General features: G+C 39.9%; 1 protein-coding gene across 1 annotated transcript in view; it reads right to left on the bottom strand.

Moving 5' to 3' along the window:
- Positions 1-20,907, bottom strand: part of itga11b (integrin, alpha 11b) — a 186,933-nt gene that overhangs the window by 76,173 nt on the left and 89,853 nt on the right. The window contains 6 exon segments of the mRNA XM_041996966.1: positions 568-666; positions 741-939; positions 6,402-6,458; positions 6,460-6,485; positions 15,405-15,515; positions 15,604-15,743. Of these exon segments, the coding sequence (XP_041852900.1) occupies positions 568-666; positions 741-939; positions 6,402-6,458; positions 6,460-6,485; positions 15,405-15,515; positions 15,604-15,743 (632 nt within the window).

The following is a 20,907-nucleotide window of genomic DNA, read 5'->3' as shown; positions in this document are numbered from 1 at the left end:
CAAACTTTTAACCACAAACAGTGAAAGTAAGACATAATTTAAGATTTTGGCTCCCAGAGATTTGTCCCGCAGGGATGAGACAGACATCTTTGTAATCAGCAGTGTCTCTGCTTTCGTATGACACATATGTTTGTGTGGCTGCCCACAAGGAGGTCCAAGTACAGGGGTTCTGTGATGAAGTGTATAAAAGCCTGTCAATACAGTTTGATAGGATCCACAATATAAGTGTTAATTAAAGAAGAAACATCATTTGACTAGTTGGGATGGGGTCTAAAAGAAGTCTTGATTTGATGCTGATTATTTAGGTGAAGGTGCTGTCAGCTCAGATAGTTTCAAAGATCAGAAAAGAGTAAACACATAAGTCAGGCTTTACAGTTCAGTTTTAAGCTGCTTTCCCAATATATGGATTTTTTTTCTGAAATAGAAACCATTTATCAACATATAATAATGATAAATAAATACATGTTTTAAATGTTAAATGTTCTTTTAGAAGTTAATGCACTAATAAATAAACAAACCATCTGATGCTGTCCACAAACAGCATTAAAGATTAGAAAGAAAACCCACCTGAGAGAGGGACTTAATAAACGGATTACTGATGTTACAGCTCCTCTGAATGTTAGCTCTGTTTTCAGTGTAGCACTCAATCTGAACATCTGATTGGTCCTGTGGGATGAGGTGGGGATGAGCCTTATTGTTATCACAGACTTCATTAAACTGGTAAAAGCTAATCTAAGTACCTTGACTAGAAGGCTGGAGAAGAGCAGGTTGGAGGAGGTGGAGATGTGGATGGCAGTTCTGTGTGCATTCTCCCCCTGGTTCTCCAGTCGTGCAAACACCACCATTTTCTTTCTCCCAGTCTCCACAACAAATACCGGATTCTCGTGTCCCATCTGATGGCTGCAGATAGAGAAGTTTTCCCTGGATCTACAGAACTGCCTTCAAGTAAAACAAAGAAATGTGATGTTGTCAGTACATCAATCATGACACATGTAGCTGTGTACAACCTTATCAGAAGTAAAATGGTACAAGATATATTTAACTGAAATTGATATTGTTTGTTTTTTAAAAGGTAGCTGCTACAGAGGTCATTATTTTATTAATCAGAATAAAACAGCCCAGTTGAAAAAGTGTTCCCCAGTATTGTTTTTGGCAGGCATCTCGGTTTTAGTCATAGTTTTAGTCTTTAGGACGAAAATGCTTATTAGTTTTAGTCCAGTTTTAGTTGACGAAAACTCAAAAGGTTTTAGTCTAGTTTTAGTCAAATAAAAAAAGTATTGGTTGTTTAACAAATTAATTTAGGTCAATAATATGCAGTAAGGATATAACAAGTAATTCATAAAACAAGTTAACTTTAAGGGTTTGCATAATAACCAGATCCTTTACCAGACGGGGGGCTGCACAGTGGTGCAGTGGTTAGCACCGCAGCCTCACAGCAAGAAGGTTACTGGTTCGAATCTCGTTTGGGGGGAGGTTCGAACCTTGAGGCCATGGCCTTTCTGTGTGGAGTTTGCATGTTCTCCCCGTGGTTTCTCTCCGGGTACTCCAGCTTCCTCCCACCGTCCAAAGACATGTATGTTAGGTTAATTGATGACTCTAAATTCTCCCTAGGAGTGTGTGTGTGAATGGTTGTTTGTCTCCTATGTGTTGGCCCTGCGATGGACTGGTGACCTGTCCAGGTGTACCTGCCTCTCACCTGTTAATGCTGGGATAGGCTCCAGCTTCCCCGTGACCCTTAATGGAACAAGCGGTTCAGAGAATGAATGAATGAATTTACCAGACTGTTAGTTTTAGCCGAGACTTTCCCATCAACAGGGATGAAATGCTGCCGTGTTACTTAACTGCTGATGGACAGAAACTTTTATTCTGTATTTCAGCTTTTTTCATGAATTGATGCCCGACTTCATCATACAAACATGTCACACAAGAAAACAGCAGATCTATAAGTTTAACATATAGCAACACATTGTGAGCTTGTTGTTGGTTGTTTTCATCAATATTAGAAAAATTAAAAGGAATGTTTTAGACTTAAAAGGTTTCCAACCAACAGCAGATACTTTCTGATCTACTTAGGGTGATGCTTTACACAGATAAAGTTCTAACTGTGGAATCAGTTACTCCAAAAACAACAACATCCTGACTTTGGTAACTGTGGCTTTATTTCTGAGAATTTTCTGAAGTGTAAAACTCCACCCTGAACACACACATGTCCAAAATATGAGCAAAGGATGAGGAACACATGCTCAACGTGACCTGGTCTGCCAGAGAAATGATGATGGAATATAGTTAAAATATGTCCATATATCGTTTCCTCGCTTCCACCAAACCCCTTCGTCCACGCTGCCTCCATGATTCATCTATGAATGAATAAACTGCACGTCAGGTGATGGGCGTGGCCAAGGTGCAGCAGCATCGCTGACGGACAGATTGGCTCTCAATAGACAGAAATGTTGTGTTTTTAATGTCGGACAATCAGCCCTTGAACATTTTCCATGAAAACAACATTGGTGGTCCCACAAATCCAAATTTATCCAAATTCAGTGCCAGTTCCCTAAAAAGTTTGGTTTCTGTAAAATGTAAATACAAAGCAGAATGCATCCATCCATCCATCCATCCATCCTTGCAAATCTTATCAACCCATAATTCATTCTCTATAGATCAAAAACACGTCAGAGTTTTTGGTATGGTAATGACTTAGACATGCTCATTTTATACTCAGTCATAATTCAACGTCAGAACATCCCACCACCCACAAATTGTCTGTAGTTAGAACTCCAGCTACTTACACTATTCCCGCACATGGACGTCCCTCTGAACTGGTACATCTGGGTCGCATGAACTGGTAACGTTCACTCTGCGTTGGAATGTGCGTGTGAGCTTTCCATTAATCTGTGCCCTCCCCCAATCAATGTTGAATTGAATATTGGATTTGAATATTGAACCATTGTAAATAGCCTTTGAACTGGGTAAAGTTGAATATTGAAATCTTGTAACACATTGTGGGTTTTTTACTCTTTAGAATGGCCATTCTCTCTCTGAATGTTGAATGTATGTTTTGTCTTTGTCTCTAATTATATTCAATACATGGTACCATCAAAAGTAACCCTTCCAGTCTCTGCCTCCTCTCTCCTTGAGCTGTACCTTACTCTTCTGAGCACTAGTCCACTACGATTACATTGCATATTGTTTAGTACCTAGGGTCCCTCGTTTATTCACAAATTAGTGATTAGTGACTATTTTGTGCAACGTATATGCTACACATTGACTTTAACAAAATTACTTTATATTTCTGATCTTATTTTTGTTTATGAGTTCCATGGAATAGTACTATAGTATTTGAGTCCAATTTTAAAATACTATATTGTTTGTCTCCTAGCATAAGCCTTTGCTAAATAACCTAAAATGAATGTTCTTGTTGTTATCAGAGCTGCCCCAACACTCACTCATCCTTGATGTGAGAACTTGCTGGAACTCTCTGTACCTAATGCTGGAGAGATTAACAGAGCAGTACCCTGCAATTCAAGCAGCTAGCTTGGATCAGTGGCTGAGAAAAAAATATGGAAAGGGACAGGTAGAGATAGACAGATGAGCTTAGACACAAAAAAATACCAGTACACACAAAATGTGAATTGAAAGAACAGTAAGCGTGAATACACTATACATCAGTGAACTGATTGTCTTGACTTATTAGGAAGAGCTGTTACTGTAGACTATGTGCTAATGTAGGGAGCGCAGATGTTTTATTAAGAACAAAAGAATATTTCTAACACTAAATATATTTCTATGTGTTCATAATTCTTTTTCATACAGGCTTACTCGGCTGACTGAGGAGGATTTTCGGGGAGCAGAAGACTTCATCAATGTCATGAAAGTTCTCTCCACATCAACGCTCTGCATGTCTTTAGAAAAAAAACCCACATGCAGACAGATACTACCCATTCTCCAAAGCTTGAGGCACATCTAACTGTCAAAGAGGGAGACACAGTGTTTGTATCCAACCTTAAAACGCAGGTTTGGGCAAACTTATCTAAGCGTTACCAGGTAAGTGACTGAGGCAGGCAGCTGGAAGGAAATTGCTTAAGAATAGACATATCATGATTCTTACTCCTGTGTGAAGCAGCAGCTAGCTTCAGGGTTAGCCCTCTTCAACTTCATTCAGGCAGCTAGCTTCAGGGTTAGCTCCCTTCACTTTAGTCAGCAGCTAGCTTCAGGGTTATCCCCCTTCACTTTATTCAGCAGCTAGCTTCAGGGTTAGCCCCCTTCACTTTACTCAGCAGCTAGCCTCAGGGTTAGCTCCCTTCACTTTACTCAGCAGCTGGCTTCAGGGTTAGCCCCTTCACTTTACTCAGCAGCTAGCTTCAGGTTAGCTCCTTCAATTTACTCAGCAGCTAGCTTCAGGGTTATCCCCTTCACTTTATTCAGCAGCTAGCCTCAGGGTTAGCTCCCTTCACTTTACTCAGCAGCTAGCTTCAGGGTTAGCCCCCTTCACTTTACTCAGCAGCTAGCTTCAGGGTTAGCTCCCTTCACTTTACTCAGCAGCTAGCCTCAAGGTTAGCTCCCTTCACTTTACTCAGCAGCTAGTTTCAGGGTTAACCCCCTTCACTTTATTCAGCAGCTAGCTTCAGAGTTAGCCCCCTCGCTTTACTCAGCAGCTAGCTTCAGGGTTAGCTCCTTTCACTTCACTTTACCCAGCAGTGGCGAATCAAACATGGGAGTCAGCTGGAACTAGAGAGCTGAGTGATATTTTCTGCTAAAGCTTGTAGCAAAAACATTCACAAGCTAAATGGTCACTTTTCTCACAGCAACTTTCTCTGCTCCGACATTCGCCCTCCCCTGCCTACCGCTCTGACTTCTGCTCCTTGCTTCTCTCTCTCTCTCCTCTCTAGTTCGACCATTCTTAAAGAAGCAATGCTGTTCTTTTAAAAATGTTATAAACACCACCATGGCTCTGCACATTGACACATAAGTCTTGCAATCAGTTTTCTTTTTAATCAGTGTAATCTGTTGGGCCACATATTAATCGCAGCTTATAGGCCACCAGTTGCCAGTGCTTTATGTGCTCTCACAAAGTCATCTTAGTTCAGGCAGTAGCTGATCACATAGATTTACCAGAGGCCCAATGACTTATAATATTCCTGACAAATACGTGCATAAAATGATTATAATAAGCACATGTAGTGGCAAACAAACAAACAATCAAACAAAACCTGTTAACTAGTTTGGAGTCACTGTGTGAAGTACTTTGTGAAGTAAAACAAGTGCACCCTGAAGAAGGCCATGACAATTTGCTCAGTCATTTTTTATCTTGTATTCTATTGGCTGGAGGAGGTTTGACAGACAGCTCTTTTAGCAACCAAGAGGAAAAAATATCCAAGAGCAGAAGTTTTGAGAGTAGAGAATGTGTCTGAGTGTGAGGGAAAGAGACCAAGTCTGAGCAGAGTTTTGAAAAGAAGAACAATATATTTGAAAGAAGGGACTGATCTCACACTCTGAGTGTGAGATCAGAGTTTTGAGAGAGAGGAAAATGAATATTTGAGTGTAAAAACCAGAAATCTTGCTCTCAAAGCGAACAATTACACTCTTGGTTAACGATTAGGAAAATACCACCCATACAGTAGAACCAGACAGAAAGATGAGACTACTTTTTATTTCAAATTTCAGTCAAAGTTATTTGCAGGGCAGTGTCACATTTCTTGAGAAAGAATTTCACTCTTTTTATGGCCCATAAATGTGTGCAAATATAGACTTCATTGTCATATGGATCATATGGGTTCATAAAATATAATTTACTCTTGTAAACATCTAAAAAAATCAATTCTGAAGACATTGCATCTTTTTTTGTTGTTGTTTTTTTTGGTTTGTTTGCCATGGCAATGTGCCACAATCATGTACATGTTTTGAAAAACCCTGATATATATTTATATGGTGTACATTACCAAACAAATGTAGTTCTATCCACATTGTGTACTATATAAGAAAACTTATATTGTTCTTCCTAATACACCTTCCTTCACCATGTGATAGAGTGGACACCGGCTATGTTCTGCTGAACAGGGTTGTCTCCAGCATGTTTCCAGTCAGAGGTTTAAAAATTCTCTGGGGGCATGTACTTTTCTTCGATTTCATACTCATACTGATAAAGATGGAGTTGCTGCTGGGTACATGGCTGAGTCAGCCTATTGTTCTTCAATGCTGAGGAAACAAAGGAGCAAAGACGAAGGAACTTCTTGATTCTTGTATTCAGAATTCCCTAAAGGGGCCAGCAGAGATCTTACCAGGTCAACAATTGATTACGACTAGACTGTTCCCAGAGGGAACTGTTGCTATTTTTTAATAGATGTCAATCCAACAAGTCTTTCTGGCAGATTTTGACTAGCACATTAACAGCCGAGAGTACTCACTGAACAGTCTGGAGGTCAGTGTGACTGTGGAGGATGAGGTCAGGGATGCAGGTATCCATTCTCACATCCATTCCAGAAGTTAAGCTGCAGAAACAAACAGAAATTAATATGTTTCCCTGGGAAATACTTGATAAAAAAACACACAACAGTAAACGGTCAAACTGTCCAAGGGATAACCATACTGAGTAATTTATACATATACACAGGATGTCATCTCGATTACCTTCGTTTCACAGATGAGTTGGCTTTAGAGTCAGGGTGTTGCCCATAAGGAAATGATTTGATGATCATATTATCATCAAACAAATCAGTGTTACTCAATTTAATCAGCCAAGGCTCCTCTGACCAATGCAAAGCTTTTGGTTGGAAGCACAACACTTTGCCATCAGTGTAAGATCAGTTACTGTCATAAGCGGAAAACAGGCATAGGGGAGTCTGCTTGTCCTGGCGGAACGTTTTCGGCTGGATATGTAATGGATTCCTGGGGAGTGTGGGAAGTCGTGTGCCTGTCGATTTTGTCTGTCGTGGATGCTAAAGACATCTATACATTCGGATTCATGATAACTGGGTTTCTGCTGTTTGGAGCGGGCAGCTTCCTGGCATATCGCAAAATTCAGACACTCAAAATTATCTCGTATTCTATTGGCTGGAGGAGGTTGGATAGACAGCTCTTTCAGCAACCAAGAGAGAGGAAAAAATATCCAAAGGCAGAAGTTTTTGAGAGCAGAGAAGTGTCTGAGTGTGAGGGAAAGAGACCAAGTCTGAGCGCAGAAGGTTTGAAAGGAAGAACAATATATCTGAAAGCAAGCGGGGACTTTGAGTGTGAGTTTGAGAGAGAGCAAGATGATATTTGAGTGTGAAAACAAGAAATCATGCTCTCAAAGCAAACAATTACGCTCTTGATTAAAGATAGGAAAATACCCCCATATGGATGGGGTTGAACACACCAGTAAAGCTATATGGGGTGGCAGGGAGATGTTCTCTTTCAGCCACTGACCCCCCCACCATGCGATGTACTGGGTAGGGGGCAAAACATCTGTGAATGGTGGCTCCTCTTGTAGTCCATCTTGGCCTTTCTGATGGCTCCTCAGCAGGCAGGTGTGGAGGGGGGTCCAACACCTCACAAACTACAAGGCCAACATCAGAGGCTGCTGAAGAAGGCACCTCACTGGGAGATAAAATGAGAGGCACTCTCTGGAGGCAACTACACCACACCCTGCTGTCCAGAGCAGCTTCAACATTACATTAAAAGAGCATGATGTGAGGCGCATGCTGCGGGCGGTCAACCAGTGGAAGGCCACTGGACCTGATGGATTTCCTGAACGGGCTGGATTTCTTCCTAAGATCTTCAACCAGTCTCTGTCTCAGTCCATCATCCCACCCTGCCTGAAATCCTCCATCACTGTCCCCCTGCCTAAGAAGGAACACATTTCCTGCCTCAGTGACTACCAGTCAGTAGCTCTCACTCTGGTGGTGATGAAGGACTTTAAGAAGCTGGTACAGGGTCACATCACCTCACTACTCCCCAAAAGTCTCAACTATCACCAGTTTGCCTACAGGGTGAACAGATGGACAGAGGACGCTGTAGCCACAGTGCTCCACCTGGAGCAGAAGGGGAACTACACCTGGATGCTCTTTGTGGATTACAGTTCCGTGTTCAACAGCATCCTCCCTCACAACCTGGTGGGTAAACTGGGGGACCTGGGACTTCCATATTCCACCTGCATGTGGATCAACAGCTTCCTGTCAGACCGCAGTTAGGGGGTTAAAGTAGGAGACCATACATCTGTGGCCATCATCATCAGCACCAGCTCCCCTCAGGGCCGTGGGCTAATGCTATATACCCTCTACACACCTGACTGTACCTCTGCACACCACAGTAACACCATTGTCAAGTTTGCCAATGACACCACAGTTGTGGGGCTCAGTCCGCATCACCATAACTGATCATCCATAACTGGGGGGATGAGTCCGCATAGAGGGTTGAGGTGGAGCAGCTGACTGGGTGGTGCAGAGAGAACAACCTGCTCATAATGATGAAGACCAAGGAACTAATCATAGACTTTAGGAGGAAAACAACAGACATTCCACCACTTCATCACTGTGTGTAGCGGATGAAGGACTTCCAAAAAGCGGAAGTCCACATCGGGAGGACCTGACCTGGACTGTGACAACTCTGAGCTTATGAAGAAGGCCCAGCAGAGACTGCACTTCCTGAGGATGAACTTTGCAGTTTCAGGGGATCTACTTTTTGTTGAGATGCTGGAAGAACGGCAGCATGATCACACACACAAGAATAATGGTGATAAAATTGCAATAACTAGCTGGTTTTAGTTTTGTGTGATTTTAAGTAACCAGATTTCTTCTCAAATAAATTGGGTTGCATACACGATCAAATCATTTTCATAGCGTGTTAACAGGAAAAACTAGGTCATCTGGAGTGCCACGCTCAGATCTGATACTCTCCCAACTTCTGTTTGACATTGATAACCATATAAAACATGAGATATGATAGTTGAATTTGATATGACAAAAATATTTATCCAAGCATCAAACTGGGATGGACAGGTGATGTGTTTCTTTTTTAATTTTGTCATCTTGCCATTTTACGAAATGCAAAAACAAAATTTGTGTTTGTTTTTATTGTAATAATTAGAACTATTTTAGATTCTATTTTTTATTTATTTATTTATTTATTTGCATCCAGTATGTTAATAAAGTTGGTTAAAGTGTAAATAATAATCAGGTCATGGTGAAGTTGTGCTGAAAAAGTGATATAAAATATAGGTAAGGGAAACTTTTTTTCTATATGGTATATATAGGCCAAGTTCAAAGTATTAAATCAACCTAAATTATCTCACAGTCCCCAGGCTTATCAGGATTTTGTTGATGGGTTATCATCCATTCATAGATCAAAGTTTAAAACTCAGCTGCCACAACTTTACAATAAATAATATTTTCATCTGGACCTAAAAGCCTCTGTCTCAAGTTTGATGGAAGTGTTTAGATCTGTTCTTTTTTTTATATCAGTCATAAAGTTGGTACAAACATTTAACCTTAAAAGGAAAGTTACTACACAATAGCACACAGAACAACAGGCTGAATATGTATCTGCTATGTTAACCTAACACCAGGGTTTCCTCCAGGATTTTTTAAATGTGTGGGAGAACTAGTCTCAAAATGTATACATCACAACTGGCATTTAAAGACATGGTTTTCACCGCGTGAGCAACCCTACCCTTCCACGCACGATGTTTCACAATAAATATGAAATAACCTGCTCAATTGTTCATTACATAAAAAGAAACAGATGTGCACAAATACAGACTTTATCTATCCTCTTTATCAACTTTATATATGGATCTGTTCATACAATATAATTTACATTTGTAACATCTGAAAAAAAATGATAATTCTGAAGGCATGGTGGCTTTTCTTTAGCCGTGACTGTGTGTACAGCCATAGTATCTGTCTGTCCACACTGTTTATATCTGATTAAGAGAATGTAAAAGTCATACAACCACCAGATGTGACAACTGAAGTTACACAGCCAGTAATGGTGGGGAAGCAAAGATAAAAGCAAGGACATCTAATGTTAACCTGTAAGGAACTGATTAGGCATTTAAATGTGATCAGTCAGTAGGATAGTACTGCCAAGTAAAAACACACATTTCTGCACTGCAAAGGAACAACCCAGAGTAACATCCTCTGAGAGTTTATCATTTTTCCCAAAGTCTGAGGTCTTACTATTTCACACATAGGTGTTACTAAAATCACATTATGCAGCCAGGGATTAGCCCCAGCCCAGTTTAACACCTGGTTACCTGCATATATCATTAATGAGGGTCATGACCTGCACATGACCAGGACAGAAGATTTTGTCACTACAAAAACACAGGAACCAAATTGCTGGGTTTTATCTGATGTAATGTTGATGTCACGGAATACAGATGGGGGTCAGGAAGTAAATATAGCCACACAAAGAATCCCATTCCCCTCTGTTAATTCTGTCAAAATACCTAAATTCTGTACTGTGTACGGTTTTTGCAACCACACTAATCAGGAGAAAGATAGACGTTTTATACGTTTCCCAAAAGTAGTGTGTCAATTTAAAAAAACAGAAACTACAGAATAAAGACAACAGAAGTGGGTCAACTGTTTCTGACTAAAACAGGAGGCACAGAAATGGTCAGAGTTTGCAGTGACCACTTTCTAACAGGTGAGAATGGAATAGTTTGTGAAATCATATTTTCATGCATTTTAAGAAAAAAAATGGCAGGTAAACAGTTTGATTTTATTTTCATGTGTCCTAACATCTGAGTGCTAGCAGTTAGCTTAGTGCTGTAATTTGACGTTTTATACCTTATTTTATTTCAGTTTTTAGGTTGTCCAACAGCAGCAAATGCTGTTCATTCCCAAGACCCCACTGTTACTGGATTGCTCCAGTTTTTTAGTTTTAGTATGTTTTTAGTTTTGATGGTATTTTTTTTTTTTTTTTTACAATACCTATTGTGAACATTTGTCATTAGTTAACCAGACATGAGTTTAATTACTTGCTATTGATTGAAATAAATCTAAGTACATTTTTAAAAGTTGAATCGTGTAACATTTATTTGTGAATTAAGTCTGTATGTGCTGTTGAAATTTCTTAAAACCCCTTTAAAAAGCACAATACTTAATACTATGAAATCTTAGATTTAGAAATTTTTTAATAGATTTAATTTGGGTTTCAGTTTGTAAATTGATGTCCAACAAAAACATACAACATGGTAGCGCAACAAGAGAGACAAACATAATCTGATCGGGTTTATACTGTCTACTACGGTGAACAGCAGGGGACAGCCATGGCCCCTCTATAGAAGTGTTTCTGTACCATAATTCAGATTAAAATGCTTAAGCAGAAAGACTTTTTCATTTCAAGGTCACAGCTGCATAATTTGACTGATCATCCAAACTGCATTTTAATTTTCTTCTTCAAGACCTCTAATTTTATGACTAAAAAGAAAACAGAAGATTCTTTTTCGTTTTCATGCCCACTCCCCGCAAAAAAAAAAAAATGAATAATTCAACTTAAATTCACACTTGACAAACATTTCTTTCCTGATTTTAAAAACAGATACAAATATACTGAAATACTTATTTAACAACTGTGCACCAGCACAGCAATCTTAAATCAATTTTAATAATGTTGAATAAGCTTCACAAAATGTAGAAATATAAGTAGGAGTGTAACTACCAATGAATAATGATTGAGTGCTGAAACTGCAAAGAAGATTAAACATGTAAAAATAAACATGGACAAACTTTTTTACATGTTTCAGTCAGAAATTTAAAATCCAATGTAAAATAAGCAACAAAGGAGCTCAAATTTAGGGTGAGAAAAACAAAACAATAGCTCCACTAGCTTGGTTGGTAGATATCCAAAATAAACAGCAGTAATCTCTTTACAATTGCTTAGTGCAGTTGTTTAATTATTAATTATTGTATTTGTATTTTGATAGCCATTTGCTCTGGGAGTGTGCACATGCAGGTGACACGCCAACCAGCAGATAGGTAGAGCGTGTCAGAAATTTAGTGGCATAAATAACAGATAATAACCAGGCTTCACTAACTTACCCTCCACCCCACCAATAAAACTGACATAGCCTAGTTTGATCGTAGTTTTATTTAACGTTTAAAGCTCTTCATCAACATCTCTGCTCTATCCTAGCACTGGACTGGCGTAGATTTAAACTGCAGCTGGGTTTCTCAACCACACGTTTTCCAAGACCCAGCTCAACTGCTGATGGATTTTTAAGGTATTTAATTGACAACAAAGCTGTGCTCATCTCACACCATTGGTAGATAAACTCAAGATGACAATAGTCCATATTAGTGCAAATGAATTTAATAGTCTTTTTCTTTTTTCTTCTTCTTTTTTTTCAGCAAGCCAGAGATCAGGTGTTGTGCCAAAATAGCAACCCCAATCAGGAGGAGTGCAGCTGAAGCGTCTGGCCTGCAGACAGCAAGATGTGCATTCAACCATATTCACTACCCTTCGTCCTGATGGAGAAGAACAAAGGTCTCTGCTCCCGTCGAGTAAGAACTCAACAACTGCAGCGGCTACCAGCCTGTTTATGTTGATCCAAACAGTAATTTTTGCAGGCTGTTGGGTGGGTCTTATATTGTGTGTGTGTGTGTGTATGTTAAGAATTACTGACAGTCAAACACTTGATCACCAAAGCATCGCAATTGTAAAATTCAATAAACATATTAAATTTATACATTATGCTGTTATGAACACCACAAACACCCTATTTTATACTTTAATGATTTATTTTACACATAGTTCAGGCATCTTTGCAGTTATAACAAACATTTTTCAAATACCACAGCTTCATTTTATTTTGATTAACAATATCACATTTCACTGTGAGAATCTGTAGAATTTACAGCCAAATCTGGAATGCATAAGAGTAAATTGTAAATAAACATAAAATGTGTTGATGTTTCTGGTGAACATGTACTTTTTTAATTGAAATATACCCCTTTCAGAAATACGACTCCACTAAAATAACACTGAGTGCAAGTGTTTCTCCTCCATTACCTTTCCCTAATGAATACCTTATTGTTGCTGAGGATTGCTTTTTGTATTTTTGGGTAGCAAATGGACTTGAGCTTGTGCTTGAGATAGCTGCATAGTGTCTGGTGTTTGGTATGCAAGAAGAGATTTTGGCAACAAGGAGACAGATTTGCGGACAAACTCTCTGTAATATGATGCCCTGGATATCAAAGCAGCACTGTCATGGTTTGCGCTTGGCTGTGGTGATTTTGGTGTGTTTCTAGGTGGGGCTGAGCAAGTTTCCAGGAGGCAGGCAAAGTCTGGAGTGCTGATTGTTTAGCTCTGCTACTTAAAGACCTGCAGGAGCTCCAGTCTTTGCTAGATTGTCTCACTGTTTCTGTGGTAATCAGGCTCTTACCATTGTTTTCCTTTTGCCTCCTAGGACTCTTTAACTGTGCTCCTCCTGTTTTTTCTAGTGCAACCTTGTCACGCCGGGATTCCATACTAAGATCGTTTATTCTGCCTCAGTATTTCGACATTTACTAGCTGCTTCCATTACCTGCTCTGAGTTCCTTGCCTGCTTGCCCTGCCAACTTCCTGGACATTCCTCACCACAGCTGGAGACTCATTCTTGAACCTTCTCCTCCATTACTGGACTCCCTCTAGATCACAGCATGCAACCTACAGCCAAACTATCCAAGCCATTTTACTTCTTTGCATCTCCACTAACATTCTCCTCCTCCTACAGTGAACTCACTGGACGAGACTCTTCTAATCATCACTTCAGCAATAAACTGTTCCTTCATTCCTCAGTCTTCTATAACCAATCTATGGGTCCCACTTTGTGTGACAGCTCCAACAGCTGTGACAAGCACTTCTTGGCATGTGTGAGGTTATTTTAAGGCCTCAAGCTGCATTTACACCTCAGAAAATCTTTCCCTACTTTTGGACAGTTGTGGAGTTGTGTTGTGCAGCTTCAAGGTGTCTCACCTGCAGAGGTGGCTGAAAAGAACAAGCATAACTGTAAGAATGTATCCAGTTGTTGAAGGAACTAAAGTAAATACAAATAATGCATTTCCCTTAACCATAGCTTTTATTTAAGGAATACAACCAATTTACAAACATGCTTACCTGTCCTCACTGCAATAGCTTCATCTAACTCATTATTCCATGATCTTGCTGATGCAAAATCAATCGTGGCAACCCTAATAATATCAACAAAACCATATTACACAGTTATATTAATTTACCTTCTTGATGTGTTTATCCATTTACACTTTACTCTGGTGTACGACACACTTTCCTTCATTTTCACCCCAGCCTCTGATGCTAAAATTTAGTTCCCACCTGGGAGCAGGATTCTGACAACCTAAAAAAAATTATGCAAGAAAATTAACTATAGTATTTGGCCAGGAAATCCCCACTGAGATACAATATATTTTTGTCCAGGTGAAGACGTTCAGCTGCCCATCTTCATCTAAACTCCTGGACAGAAATAATATTGTTTCTCTGTGGGACTTTCATGCTAAAACCAAAACAACTTAACATCAAGATATATACAAATCTACCAGGAATTTGGGTTTACAGAGGCAAAATAAATTATTTACAAGTAGATCCAAGCATACATAAAAAACAAAAATATAAAAATAACAGTGGTTAGCATTAGCAAGATCACTATTAAACTAATTAATTAAAATAGCACAACTCGCTACTCACCTGGGCAAAGGCAACAGCTGTTTAAAGCTTCTTTGGATTCTAAATGGTTGATCCAACCTGAAACAAAGTAATTGTAGCCTTCTAGGCTTTGGAAGACTTTAATGTGGCTTGCAGTATAATATGAGGTCTGCAGCACTAGATAGTTTGTGGTGTCAGTGGCCTTAATGCCAGGTAAATCCTCCAGATTATACGAAAAGTCAGATTTTTTTTTTTAACTATATGGGGTCATATCCTAAATTTTTTATGTTTTTTTTTTTTTTTTTAATTTTGCAATATCACATCTGCACCAGCCCATTCAGAGCCTTAGCGTACTTGCTGTCATTCATTGTACTGTGTTTTGAAGCGGAGCAAAACACTTCCTGGGGCGGCGTGGCTCAGCAAGGTAGAGCGGTCGTCTTGTAACCCGACAGTTGCTGGTTCGATCCTTGGCCAAGTCCAGTTCATATCAAGGTGTCCTTGGGCAAGACACCGAACCCCTAATTGCTCCTGATGGGTCGTGGTTGAGCGCCTTGCATGGCAGCTTCCACCACCAGTGTGTGAATGTAATGTATAATGTAAAGCGCTTTGGGTATCAACCCAGGTACAATAAAGCGCTATATAAATACAGACTATTTACTTCCTACCTAATTTTGCACCTAATTTAGGTCAAGTTAGTGAAACCCAGCAATTCCATGGTGATAGAAAAACTGTGCTGAAAACGATCCTGACTTCATTTAGAACCATTCTAAAAAGAAAAAGTCCATTACCTCAGCTCTCCAGGTGGATGTCCAGTCTGGGTCCAGAACTGGCCCATTGTCTTGGTTCTGCAACCTTGCCTCCATGACAACCACAATAGGACGCCTATAATCTGCTGTCTCCTGTTAATTTGAGTTTTTGTCGTTAGGACTGACAACAACAACTCATTTGATTACATAATCATTTTCGACTCTGTGTCTGTTTTCTCACCTGGACAGAAAAGTCAAGTTTTTCACATTTCTGACTCCCACTCTGCAGAAAAAGACTTCTGGGCTGCTGTCGGTTTGATTCATCCAGGACTGCGCGTGGAGGAAATTGCCTCTCGTCAAATACCAGGCTGTACAAAACAACTGAGCAATGAGGTGTAAAAGGAGAGAGTCGGGGAAAACAGAAAAAAGGATCAAAGTTCTTAGGTCTTCATTATGCATGATGAAAATAATAATTTTCTGTAGTAGGTCTTCCAGAGAATAAAGACAGCAGAATGGAGGTACTTATGAAAATAATATTACCCCTATATTTAAAACGATAGCAGACATAATATTTGTAAATTACGTGACAATGCCACCTACTTTTTAAGTCATGCTGCTGCAACTCATCAATCATTATGAAATTTGGTACAGACGTTTTACATGCCAGGGTGAACAAAACAAGCCTCTTAGAGAAATGGCCTAAACCCAACAAGAATGTCTATTTTAGGTCAAAGTGTGGGCCTTTAAAGTTCGATGTCTCAAGACATCTACTAGAGCGTGCCGTCTTCAGTCAGGTCTCACAGTTCCTCCAAGACAACAACCTGTCCAAACTCTTGGAGCTTGGCATCTCAGGATCTGTCCTCTCGTGGTTTACATCCTACCTCACAGGGAGATCATTCAAAGTATCTTGGTGAGGGGGCTTGTCCAGATCACATGGGCTGACAACAGGGGTGCCTCAGGGCTCGGTGCTCGGCCCTCTTCTCTTTTCCCTATACACCTCCTCACTCGGTGCATCATTAGCTCTCATGGTTTCTCCTACCACTGCTATGCAGATGACACTCAGCTTTTCCTTTCTTTCCCACCTGATGACACAACCGTCTCAATGCGAATATCAGCATGCCTTGCTGATATCTCTGCATGGATGAAGGATCGCCACCTTCAGCTAAATCTGTCCAAGACTGAGCTTATTGTCTTTCCAGCCAATCCTTCCTTACCGTCACAGATAAGCGTGCAGCTTGACTCCATCACACTAGTGCCTAAGTCTTCTACCAGGAATCTTGGTGTCATGGTGAACAACCAGCTGACATTTAAGGAGCATGTTGCCTCCGTTTCCCGGTCTTGCCGATTTGCTCTCTACAACATCAGGAGGATCAGACCCTACCTGACTGAACACACGGCCCAGCTCCTGGTCCAGGCTCTGGTCATTTCACGCATTGACTACTGCAACTCCTTACTGGCTGGCCTGCCTGCATGCTCAGTTAAACCTCTGCAGATGATCCAGAACGCAGCAGCACGTCTGGTCTTCAACCAGCCCAAAAGAGCTCATGTCACTCCGCTGTTAATTGCTCTTCACTGGCTTCCAGTTGTAGCGCATCAGATTCAAAGCTCTGCTTCTGGCTTACAAAACAATAACCCAAAAGGCTCCGGTCTACCTTCACTCCTTAATCCAGAGCTACACTCCCTCTCGAAACTTACGCTCTACCAGTGAAAGACGCCTAGTGCTCCCACCACAACGTGGCGCAAAATCAGTAGCTAGACTCTTCTCCTCTGTTGTTCCCCAGTGATGGAACGATCTACCAAACTCCGTCCGATCCGCAGAGTCCTTATCCACTTTTAAAAGCAAGCTAAAGACTCAGTTGTTTAAGGAGCATTTCCACATTTAGCTTAACTAAATGAGTTAGAAAGATTTGTCCAGCTTTTTGGCTCAACCAAGTACTGAAGAAGCTGTGTGCACTTATGCCCAAGATGATATTGTGTGACGAAATCATGCACTTATGACCTACTTGATATTGTGTGATGAAATCGTGATCCTGTATTTAAATAAAATGACAAAAAAAACAAAAAAAAAAAAACAATTATATGCACTGCCTCTAGCACTACATGACAGCACCTGGGTCCAACTGGACTCAAAAGCGGTCTGACTACCACTTAATTATGACGTCCCATCTTGTTTGAATTCATGCTTGTGTTGTTCTTCCTCTCAAATGTAAGTCGCTTTGGATAAAAGCGTCTGCTAAATGACTGTAGAATAGAATAGAATAGAATAGAATAGAAAGATCAAAAACTGAATTAATATAACCCCCACGTGAAACAATGGATATCTGTACCATATATATATATATATATATATATATATATATATATATATATATATATATATATATATATGTATATATATATATATATATATATATATATATATATATATATATATATATATATATATATATATATATATATAGAGAGAGAGAGAGAGAGAGAGAGAGAGAGATAGATATATATACATATATATATATATATATATATTAGTGCTGGGTAACTATAAAAATTTTTAATCACGATTAATAGTATGACATGTTGCAATGGCGCATTGTTAGGTGCAAAATGTCTCTTTCCTTTAAAAGAAGGCCTACGGCTATATAAATACAGTAAATCTTGGTTTCCTTTTTGAAAGTCTGGTAACATTTGCGTCTCTAAAGGAGTTTTATTTAGCTGGCTGAGGGAAAAATGGCTCTTTGGATTGGAAAGGCTGCAGACCCCTGCACTAAACACATAAACAGGTTTAGCAGCAGTTTTCTCTTTAAACACCAACAGTTAAAATATTTCTTTATATATAAAATCATATATTTATGAGAAAGAAGAATGAAATGTTCAGGATTTACTAACTAAAAGGTAAAAAGTCAGCAGGATGAATTTAAAGCTGTGAAGCTGCTTCCTTCTAAACACAGAAGGAACAATATGTGATGAATATCAGCATCAGGTGAACAGACAGAAAGCAGGATGAGAATCTCACAGCTTCTAGATGGTGAGGAGAGAGAAATATTCACAATATGCACAATAACTTCCATCCATGCACCTTCACTGCTTCATTATCCACATTTCTGGATATAAATTCTCTAAACTTTGCATTCTTAGCTTGACTGTTTAGCTTCACCTCTGCACCTGCAGCCTTGAATCCCCTTGAATTCCTGTGAATAATACCCCCAGATACTCCTCCACTTAGAGCAGGACCTCATTCCCGACCTGGAGCAAACACCACCCTTTTCCAGCTGAGGACCATAGTCTCAGATTTGGATGTGCTGATTCTCATCCTTGCCTCTTTCCACTTGACTGCGAATCGCTCCAGCAAGAGCTGAAGATCACGGCCAGACGAAGCTAACAGAACTACATCATCTGCAAAAAAGCAGAGATCCAGTTCTGAGGCCCCTAAACCAGACCAGTGAATGATTGTGAGCCCAACGTGGGTCATCAATAGTTGAGCCAATCCGAGAATGGTTGTGAGACCAACGTCTCCAGAGTTTCTCTTGTCGGACCTCTTGGCAGCTATCGCTATGGCGCACCAACCTGCGGTAAGTTACTTCATTAACCATCGTTTTGACTACCCCACTGTGTGTTTTAGGAGTAAACGAACATATGCTTTAACAAAACTTATAAAGAATTACATTAAGATCAAGTGAATACGCTCTTTGGTGTGTATGAAAGGTGACTGCTGGCTAGCTGAACAAATCTGAACAGTTCTAACTTATAAATGACCAAAAACAACACAGTATTACTTAACTGTGATGAAAACCACATATATTGTTGATAAATTTGTATTTTTTAAATTTATTTTAAAAAATACAAATTATTTCTAAGATTTTGTGGGTAAAAAGCGGCTCATAATGCCCTCTATGGGGTAAAATCAGATTATGTTTTTTATAACAGAGAGGTTATCTACATCAGAGAAAATTTTAAAAACCCCACAGCCCCTCCCTCCAGATGCAAACAGATGCGTCCTTGCCTGGCAGGCATAGAAAACCACACCCACCAATGCATAAGAAGGGATGTGAACATATATGGCAGAGGTCACAAACAAGCGGCCCGGATCCGGATCCGGACCCAGAACCTGTCCCACATGGACCTGGAGTTAAAATATAAAATCTGACTGGGTGCTTTCATTTTAACCGGTGCAACTATTACAGTCTTTACAGTAGTGGTCAGGAAACACGCAGACCAATTGCACGTGAGGTAAGCCATCCCACATGGTGCTTTCAGCCAATCAGTGTGTGAGGCTCCCGGTGCAGTGGTAAACTGCAGCTAGATCAAACAAAGCAGGGATGAAGACAACTACGTCAGCGAAAGGCAACAGTTGCTAAATCTGTTATCAGCGACTTTGAGCTGGTTTTTCTGTTAAGTTTTTTGCAAATATCGTCCGTGGCATGTTTTTGGGCTTGTTTTGTTCTGAGTGTAGTTGCTTTTCTGGGCTTGCCCTGTGCCTGTTCTGAAGCACCCTGATTCTCTCACAGCTGTCCACAATATCGGATATTATGTTAGAAGAGTCCAGACTATAAGAGGAGAGATTTATGTCACAATTTCTGATTGCCATTGGAATGTGTACCTGCACTATAATGAACACTTAAATAGAAGTTTTCAAGACTTCACTTGTCTCTAAGACGTACATTCAGATAAAGATTCTGATGGGTCACAGATTTTGGTGTAACACCAGCATGCCCCTACCCACATGCACGTTCAACTTTGCTTGAAAGACCAACAGTGACAATGCCCTAGGAGATGTGTAAAATATTTATAATAAAGAGTAGAAAGGAGAGTGTATTGGAGGGCTCATCATGCAGCCCCTCTAATCATTATATATATATATATATATATATATATACACACACATTAAGACACATACATTATGATCTCCCGGACATATGCAAAAGCTGAGATTATTGGACATCTGGAGAGAGCTGAATCTGCAGGTTAAAGTCTTTTCTTGTTCTAGCACACATAAAACTTTCTTGCATATAGAGATCTCAGCAGATGTAAGATCCATGGTTTAAAACTGTTCCTATGACAACATCGTGATTTCAGGAAATGCACGTTGTTCTCTGACATATGTAGATAAAAAAACTGACAAGGGACCCAATCAGGTGGCATTTTCAGCATAAATGACACCCCTACTCGACTGCCTAAATGATGTCAAGGTTTGGTTAGCCCAAATTTTTTTAAAACTGAACGAGGGAAAGACTGAGATAATGTTGTTTGGAAATGCTCTCTTTGACTTGGGACCCCTCCAAAATTATGTCCGTCCCAAAGTCACCAGCCTTTTAATCCTTTTGAACAGTTTGTGCTTTTATGTCTTCTCCTCTGGACTACTGCAACGCTCTTTATTCTGGCATCGGCAAGAACACACTTTCCTGTTTACAGTTAGTCCAGAACTCCGCAGCACAACTTCTAACCGGTGCCAGGAAATGTGAACACATCACCCCTATTTTAGCTTCTTTGCACTGGCTGCCTGTACATTTTAGAATTGATTTTAAGATTTTACTCTTTGTGTTTAAAG

Source organism: Melanotaenia boesemani, chromosome 10, assembly GCF_017639745.1.
Source record: "Melanotaenia boesemani isolate fMelBoe1 chromosome 10, fMelBoe1.pri, whole genome shotgun sequence".
In the NCBI taxonomy this organism is placed as follows: domain Eukaryota; kingdom Metazoa; phylum Chordata; class Actinopteri; order Atheriniformes; family Melanotaeniidae; genus Melanotaenia; species Melanotaenia boesemani.
The sequence above is the reverse complement of the archived record's forward strand: the minus strand, read 5'-3'. Positions and strand labels throughout refer to the sequence as shown.